The 8,938-nt window shown below is 48.3% G+C and overlaps 1 protein-coding gene across 2 annotated transcripts; it reads left to right on the top strand.

Moving 5' to 3' along the window:
* Positions 1–4,400: 4,400 nt before the first annotated feature.
* On the top strand, positions 4,401–8,457 carry Fezf1 (FEZ family zinc finger 1). Of its 2 annotated transcripts, none has more exons than XM_010635350.1 (5): positions 4,401–4,644; positions 5,806–6,679; positions 6,920–7,054; positions 7,299–7,431; positions 7,848–8,457. In XM_010635350.1, exons 2-5 carry the CDS (start codon positions 5,879–5,881, stop codon positions 8,195–8,197), a joined length of 1,419 nt encoding a protein of 472 aa, XP_010633652.1. In that variant the 5' UTR covers positions 4,401–4,644; positions 5,806–5,878; the 3' UTR covers positions 8,198–8,457. The 2 variants fall into 2 exon arrangements, with proteins under 2 accessions (XP_010633652.1, XP_010633653.1); XM_010635351.1 differs by lacking the exon at positions 4,401–4,644 and adding an exon at positions 4,818–4,880.
* The last annotated feature ends 481 nt before the right edge of the window (positions 8,458–8,938 follow it).

The following is an 8,938-nucleotide window of genomic DNA, read 5'->3' on the forward strand; positions in this document are numbered from 1 at the left end:
CCCTGGAGCCACCGCCCCCAGCCCCTCTAAAACAGTTGCGCCGAATTCGATCACCTGGAGCTTTGCCAACATCATTTTAACTGTTTGGGATTCGCAAGCAAGAACAGAGATGGAGAGCCCGACCCGGGGGAGTTTTCAGCTTTTCTGTTTCACTTTGGGTTTTCGTTAAATGACTGCTCTGCTCCAGCAAACGAATAGTGCTCGAGGTGGGGCGCCTCTGCTGCTACACCAGCGTCGGGACCCCCTTTCCGGGGGTCAGTCAGAGCCACAGGTGCGGGGGCCACGCCACCAAGACGGCGGAGGTGGCCGAGGGCAGCGGGTGCGCGCGGGGCGCTCTCGAGCCCGCGCAGGTCGGCCGGAATTCAGAAGGTAACCATTCATAAATGACTCTGTTACGGAGATTTTTGGCTAAAGGTTTTTGCTTTACCTCTATTGCTTGTCTGTTTCTATGAGCTCGTTCTTTGCTCCGTGTTATTTGAATTTCTATTATCGACCTTTCTTTCATGGAATCGCTTAAGGGACAAAGTTTGAAAATAACACTAAAACTACTTTAAACGTCTTGGGTACCCTCAGGAAATAGTCCGCTCTATGTGTTGATAAGATTTTTTATTGTGACTACAAAATGACTTTAAAATTGTCTGGGGACTGCGGCAAAACGCTAATCAGCCAACCGCACTAACCAGTTTCTCCCTATCATTGCTGGCGCGTTATCCAAGCGGCACAAAATAGCACGTTTGTGGTGTCTTCTTCGAAAGGCTCTCCTTTCAAATTTCAGTAACACCGTTGTAAATTATGAGCAAAACTTTGTTGTCTTTTTGTTGCTTATCTGTTTAGCCGTTCTCACGAAAAGATTGGAGAAATTGAATTTCTTGTTTATAAACTTCTTTTCCAATCCAGTCCGGCCTGACTTGTAGCCTCGCAGTCCAGAGGGACAAAACTCTGAGGCCTGTGGGAGAAAAACCCCAGCGTTAGTTGTTGGGGCCTAAACCAACCAGCCCTAGTGATCACTGCCTGTAAAGCCCGCAGCCTCCTTAATAGCTCAGGTGTTGGGGCGCATTACTTCCTTCTACAAACTGATTAAACAAGTAAATGCTATATTGGGAGGACTAATTTCACTGGGTTTAAAGGAAATCCTAATATAAAAGAAATAGTAGCAACAAAGTTCTACAGACAAACAACAGACCACCCTCTTCCCATTTCTTCTCCCCCAAAGAGAGGAGGCTCAATGGCTTCCCATTCTCCTAACCTGTGATGCTAACCTCCACAGGCTATGCACAATTAGCAAGAATTCTTTAGTTACTATCAAACTGACTGAAAGCCCTCAAGGAGCCTTAAATTTGAACTTGCTGCCCCTTTGTTTGTTTACATGCTGGAAAGTTCCTTCTCACTGTGTATTTATTAGCTCGTCTAAAATACTCAGAAAGACATTCCTTGAACCATGCAAAATCATTCTTGTTGGGACCTTACTCCATTACCCATTACCCTCTCCATCACACACCGGAATTAAAATGAAATGAAACAAAACAAAAAACAGAGACAAAGACTGCAGAGGAGTTTAGGAAAGTTTTTCCTGTTCTAGAGGTAAATTGTGAAGCCCTTGGTGCTGTTTATTAATCAGAAAAAAAAAAAGTGTAGCTATGTTTGAAAGCTTGGGGGCAATCAGAATAAGAACAATAATGCCTCCTTCTCTCTCCTTTAGCTCCCAGCAGCTAGTAAGAAGCAAAAAGACCTCCAGCTAGCCTGCTAGCTTTTGGTGAAGGGGTGGGGGTTAGGAATGCCTGACTGGCCTGAAAACCCTAGAAACAAGACCAGGGTCAAATCAATACACTCAGCAGAAGGTTGGGTATTTTACAGTGTTTAACTATTATTTTTAAAAAATTCAATAGTGTGTTTTGTCTTGTTGAGGAAAAAATAAAGACGATGGATTACTTTGTAACTTAAGGCTCTATTATATAAGTTTTTACTTCAAAGTGCAGTAATGTTGGCCAGAAATTACATTTCCTTCTGACAGGGATTTAAGTAAAAATCCTGAGAAAATTATGCAAGTTTTCGAGTAATGGCAAGAATATTGTTTAAGAATCACTGAAGTAAAAGTTTGGATACCTAGAAGATAACTCTAAATCGTTTTGGAGGAGTAGAACTTTTTAGTTATTTTTTTCAGGCAATGTTAACCCAGGTTTGTTTTCTGGTCTTCTAAAACTCAAGAAAAACTCTGGCACCCTCAAGATAAATAAAACATTTAAAATTCTCGACACCCAGGAGGACTTAATGTGGTTTGGTGGGGCAAAGAAATATTGCCTTTCGGTGGTTGGGAAGGGGAGGAACACTTAATCATTACCTTTGAACAAAAAGGGAGGATTATAGGTGTCTCCAAGAAAATACAAAGAATCTATAACGGCCGTTTCCATTTTGCCATTAGCAAAACAAACAAGAATCCCTCTTGTTCTTTTCAGTAAATTAAACAATTTTAAGTGCTGGAGCATTTTTAGAAGCTTCTGAATTTGCCAAGTATACTCTGCATTTACTACTTTTTCAAATATTTGGAAATAAAACAAATGACTATATAGACATGACAGTAAGAAACCCCTTCTAAATATATTTTGTATTTTAAGACAATACTTACTTTATAGAGATATGTTTAAAAGTTAACAGGTTTTGTCTAGGTTTGAGTGAAAAATATGAACAAATGTTGGGATATCAAGACCTGGATTTGTAAAGAACCTCTTCAGTCTTTAGGATTAGCAAGATCAGGGCTATTTTAAGAGAAGGGCATAATTGATGCTTTGCCACATTTGAATGACTCAAATGACACTTTCAAACACTTGCCAAAAAGCAAATCCCAAAAAGATCAGTGAAAAGCAAACTGTTAAATTAACTGTACGAAACATGTATAACACTTAACCAAAATTTTTCCTTTTTAATCTAGTGTCCACTGAAAGAAATTTATCGAGATCAAATGAAGGCTATTTTGCTGCTTAGGAGGAGAAGAGGGAGGGGGAAAGGAAAGAGGGAGGGACACACAGAGATGTAAAACAAACTGGTGGCTTCAGTCGAGAAGGCAGGTAAGGCTTCAGAGCCCAGGGAGTTGTGCAAGTCAGCTGGGTGCTCCAAGCTTTCCAGAACTGTGCTGTCTCCGGCTTCTTTGCTTTTTTCTTTAAAGTTGGCCCTGTGACGGAGGAGTGCAGCAGGAGGGGGATTTTTCGCTATTGGGAAGCCGCAGGTAGGAAAGGGAACCTGATCTGCCCCAAAAGGCAGCAATTAAAGTCTTAACTGCGACCCATCTGTCGTGAGACAGGGGACCCCCACCCCCAGCGCCGCCCTCCCTCCGGCAAAGCCCGTCCTGTGCCTTTTGTCTGAGCATGGGAACCGAGGACACAGATTCTGGGACCCCTAAGAGAAAAAGGAAGGAAATTTGCCAGGCTGAGGGGACGCCAGTGGCTGAACTCCAGTAAGGGAGGCTCCGAAGGGCCTCCCAGGTCGTGGGTCGCGTCTTTCCCCGCTCTGCCCAGGTGTCCAGCGCTCTGCCTTGTGCGCTTGATCAGTGCTGTATCTATTTTCCCACCTGGAAACCACCCAGAGACCAGAAGTAAGGCACTTCCAGGCCTAGCTCAGGCCGGTCGCTTTGAGCCAGACCTTCCCCCCCACCTCTAGCCTCTGGGTCACCCCCAACTTCAAATAGGATTCACTCCCCTCCCCTTTGCCTTCAGCTTCCCCACCAGCCCCTAGGCGCGTTCCCAGTCCACGCTGTCTTCTCTCCTCCCCTTTAGGCTCCTGGACATGAGCTGTAAAGCCAGTGTGGGGCTGAGGGGTCTGGGCTCCCGGTGTGGCATGTGCTGGAGTTAAGGGACAGAAGGAGTATACTGAGGTCAGTTTCCTCCGTTTGAGGTACGGCCTCGCATCTTCGGGTAAAATTGGCCAGAGACTCGACATCCTATGGGTTTCTAGTCGGACTTCACCCTCACTGCTGACCCTTTCCAGGGCTCTCAAGCCAGGACAACACACCAGGCTTGCCCAGATAGCGGTCAGCGGTTCCACGCTTACCCACTCGGGCTTACTCACCGGGTAGATGGCAGCTTGGAACACTGCAGAAGGCCACTGTTGCCGACAGCCAGGCCTACCGCGCCGTTCTTCCAGCTCTGAGCCCTTGCTTGGCCTCCGGGCGCCGGCTTTCGGCTGCAGCGTCACCCAACACCCTGAAACTTCTGGGCGCCGACTTCGGCTGCAGGATCTTGCAACACCCCGCAGCCTCTCGAGCTCACCTGGCCCCGAGGCTCAGCTCCTCCCGCCATCTCAGGCTTGCTACGGGCGGCACCGAGGGAGGTGCGCGAGGCTGCTCTCCGCGCTCCGGCCTGAAAAGCGGGAACCCGCTTCCAACTGGCGCCTTCTCAGAACACATCAAAGGCTGGGCCTCACCGCCCCAGGAGTTTGAGCCCGCGAGTCACACCCGGAGGGTGCCTGGTGGGGGTTCGGGGGGGTTCGTGGTCCGGGCTTGGTCTCCACGCTCCAGATCTCTGGGAGGCGCGAGTGTAGCGGTGGCCACCACTTGGGCTCCGGCAGTTCGGCCTTCTCGCCGCACTGCTGCGCACAGACACCGGGCTGCCGCCTGCACTGCTTCGAGGAGGCGCGCAGACTTTGGCAGCTGAGGTGGGGATCAATAAGTTCTAGTATTTCACTTTCCCTCTCGACATTCAGTTTGAAAATGTTCTGTTCGGAGAAAGCTGCCGCTGAAGGCAGGCAGACACGCTTTCCGCTCTCTCAACGGAAACTCATGGAAGCGCGCACTCGCGCGTGTTTGTGTGGACCCCGGGCGGGTCCGATTCGAATCCAAGTTTCTTGTGGTGTTATACCCGCTTACTCCTAGAAACTCCACAACTTTGTGGGTGAGAGTGCTTCTTTCCCAGGCCTATTGCCATGGGCATCGCCTTTACAAGACTACAAACACATAACGAGCCTCCCAAGGCCTTTAATTCTCAGGGGCGTTTTGGGAGGCCAGTTACCTGCTGGCGTCTTCCAAATGGTCCAGACTCGGTTCCGGCCGTAGAGACGCACAGAAGCCGAGAGCCTGAAGTCCCCGGCCCTGGAGGAACAAAGAGGGCTTCGGAGAAGGCGGCAAGGCCCGATCCCAGCCCAGAGGAACCTAGCAAGGATTTCGCTGCCAGAGGCTTCCTGGCCAAGGCTTTCTGAAGCCTGGCGTTTGATAAATATAGCCTGGCATTTGCCCCTGAATTAGACTCTGTTTCCTTATTTAGCCCTTGCACAATGATTTTAGATGATGTCACTTAGAGCTAAACGAGAAAATTGATCTCAGATTTGCCTAGCCTCTAAAGCCTGGTTAAGCAGATTGAGAATTAAAAAGACAGAGGAAGCGAGGGGGAGGGGTGGCTGGAGGGTAGCAAAGTGTGAGCTGCGGAGTGCGAGCGTGAAGGGCGGGCGCCGCCAGCTCAGGAGAGCGCCCCGCCTCTTCTGGGCGGGGAAGCTTAGCGCGCCAATGAAAAGTAGTCACTGACTGCAGAGGAAAAAAAAAAAAAGTTTTCCTGTTGACTGTTGGAAGCGAATTGAGCAATTATCTAGTTTACCTTCTCCTCTTGGAAGTTAACGATTGGCGAGATCTTGGCTGCGTTATTGACACAACACTTTCTATTGATAGAAATAAGTAGTGATTGTCCCGGAGTCATTGGTGCGCCAAGAACTCTGCGATGGGCTGGCAGGAGTCCATTGGGCTGGGCAGGCAGGTTCGGCTGGTGATGCTGGGGAGGAGGCGGAGGAGGCTGCTGTTGGTGATGGTGCCCGTCCTCCTCTCGGCAGGTCTGTGACAAGCGTGGAACGAGGCAACGACCGAGGAGCCCAGCCCTGGCTGACAGACGCTGGCGACTCAGACATGGACAGTAGCTGCCACAACGCGACCACCAAAATGTTAGCGACTGCTCCGGCCCGGGGCAACATGATGAGCACACCCAAACCCTTGGCTTTCTCCATCGAGCGAATCATGGCGCGCACCCCCGAGCCCAAGGCCCTGCCAGTCCCCCATTTCCTGCAGGGAGCCGTGCCCAAAGGGGATCCCAAGCACTCTCTGCATCTCAACTCGACGATCCCCTGCATGATCCCCTTCGTGCCCGTGGCCTACGACACGAGCTCCAAGGCTGGAGTGACGGGCTCGGAGCCCCGTAAGACAAGTCTTGAGGCCCCGGCGGCACCCGCGGTGGCGCCCTCGGCGCCCGCGTTCAGCTGCAGCGACCTGCTCAACTGCGCACTGAGCCTCAAGGGCGACCTGGCCCGCGAAGCTCTGCCCCTGCAGCAGTACAAACTGGTAAGGCCACGTGTGGTCAACCACTCTTCCTTCCACGCCATGGGCGCCCTGTGCTACCTGAACCGAAGTGACGGCCCGTGCCATCCGGCTGCCGGAGTGAACATTCACCCGGTGGCCTCCTACTTTCTCAGTTCGCCTTTGCACCCGCAGCCAAAAACGTATTTAGCCGAAAGGAATAAACTGGTGGTCCCAGCGGTGGAGAAGTACCCTTCGGGAGTAGCTTTCAAAGACCTGTCCCAGGCTCAGCTGCAGCATTACATGAAAGAGAGTGCCCAGCTTCTGTCGGAAAAAATTGCATTCAAAACCTCGGAATTCAGCCGAGGCTCTCCTAATGCCAAACCCAAAGTTTTCACTTGTGAAGTGTGTGGAAAGGCAAGTACTATGTAGAAGGGAGTTTTCTCCCTTCTTTTTCCTTTCCTCCCTCTCTTCCGTCCCTTCTTTTCATTCCTTCCTTCTCTGTTTTTTCCTCTCCTTCCTTCTTCCTTTTCTCCTTCCTTTCCTTTTTCTTGTTATTTGGGGGGTGCGTATTTGTGTATATGTATTATACTTCCTAGCCTCTCTCTGCAAGATTGCTTGTTGGCTAATCTGTTCTACATGTGTTTAATTTTTAAGGTCTTTAACGCACACTATAACTTAACCCGTCACATGCCGGTGCACACAGGAGCCAGACCTTTCGTTTGCAAAGTGTGTGGAAAAGGCTTCCGACAAGCCAGTACCCTGTGCAGGCACAAGATTATTCACACGCAGGTGTGTACACCTGTCTCAGTTTGCTTGCTATACTTCCAAAATGTTTGTGGAGGGAAATGGCCAATAAAGTTATTCTTTAGCCTAAGATTTGTTTAAAAGTTCGAGCTGGATGGGGTGGGGGTGGTATGTATTATTTGCCTTTGTTCAGTATAAAAGCTTTTAGAGCATTACTACGTTTTGTTTGCAGGATGCCACACAATAAAAAAGTATTTTAAATTTTTTGCTTTTCTCCCATCTTTCTTAGGAAAAACCTCACAAATGCAACCAATGTGGTAAAGCATTTAATAGAAGTTCCACTTTAAACACGCATACCCGAATACATGCAGGCTACAAACCATTTGTGTGCGAATTCTGTGGCAAAGGATTTCATCAAAAAGGTATCTAATGCAGGAGATGTTGCTTCTCAAGTTGGTCTTAGGGAAAGCCATACTCAAATCTTCTAGGGATACTCTAGAAAGTGATTTTTAAAGTATTAGTGATTTGGGGTATAGTTTGCCATTCAAACCCCCTACCCGAAGGTCTGATTAGTGTTAGAAAAAGGCATAAAGGACATTTCTTTTTAGCTACCTGACCTTGTTTGAGATAAGTGGATTAATGAGTATTATCAAAATGTAGCAGAAATTTTCTCACTCTTGGTGTTTTAAAATATACTTTGGGAAGCAAATGCCTTGCACTGCTAGTTAGAGCTGCCCTTGCTCTTCAGCTCTTCTCTTTACCATCCATGTATCCACTGACGCCTTTTCAAGCTGTTTGAAGAAAAACAAACCTTGCCCCTGTCATTTGTCTGTTTCAGGGAATTACAAAAACCACAAGTTGACCCACAGTGGGGAGAAGCAGTTCAAGTGCAACATCTGCAACAAGGCTTTCCACCAGGTTTACAACCTCACTTTCCACATGCACACCCACAATGATAAGAAGCCTTTCACCTGCCCCACCTGCGGCAAAGGCTTCTGCAGGAACTTTGACCTCAAGAAGCACGTCCGTAAGCTGCACGACAGCAGCTTGGGGCTGGTCCGAACGCCGGCGGGGGAATCAGGCAGCGACCAACAACCCCCGCTGCAGCAGCAGCCTCCCCCGACTCTGGCGCCTCTGCAGGCTCCGCTGCCTCCCGCTGGGCCTCTGCAGCCCGGGCTGCACCAGTGATCTCTGCCAAGGCTCCTCCCAACGCCAGTCAGGAACCCTGCGGCAAAGGCAGCGCACACCGGAGCTGGACCTCTTAGTCCAAGCTGGTCTGCAGGACCCAGGGGATGATGGGCCTCGCACTTTAGGGTGGTCCAGAAGCCTCTGCATTCCTAGACCTTTGGCCTCTTGCATGCATCTGCTAAATGGTTTTGTGTATTATATTCTAAATAGGCACTATTATGAGAAATTTGGGAGGGTTTGCTCTATGATATCTTTAATTTGGAAAGACTTTTCATCTCTGGATGATGGTGTTTCATCTTGGGATGATGGGAGAGATGGTGTTTATTTTGTTTTTAAAACAAATTTCTGCTGTATTTATTGAGATCTGTATTATTCTCCTCTGGAATGCTGCATCATTTTAATTTTATTATTGTATATATTTCCATTGTGTTGATTCTGCCACCTCGAAATGCCTGCTGATCATCATTCCCTCTTCCCCTGCCGTAACAAACAGTGTGTGTGTATGTTCTATATACACACATACAGATGTGTGTGCCTGTAAAGGGGCACTCCACATGTTTGAGCACACAGGCAATGCATACATATACACACATTTTAGATAAGGGTGGCTCATTATTAATGAATTTGAATTTCAATTTTGATTCTTGCACGTGAAAGTTGATTCATTGACTTTTGGAAATAAATACTTGGAACATGCTTATTTAATCAACAAACTGTAGAGCTCTGTTTGTATTATTCAGT

The sequence above is a fragment of the Fukomys damarensis genome, unplaced genomic scaffold, assembly GCF_012274545.1.
Source record: "Fukomys damarensis isolate Sample0158 unplaced genomic scaffold, DMR_v1.0_HiC HiC_scaffold_4, whole genome shotgun sequence".
NCBI classification, from domain to species: domain Eukaryota; kingdom Metazoa; phylum Chordata; class Mammalia; order Rodentia; family Bathyergidae; genus Fukomys; species Fukomys damarensis.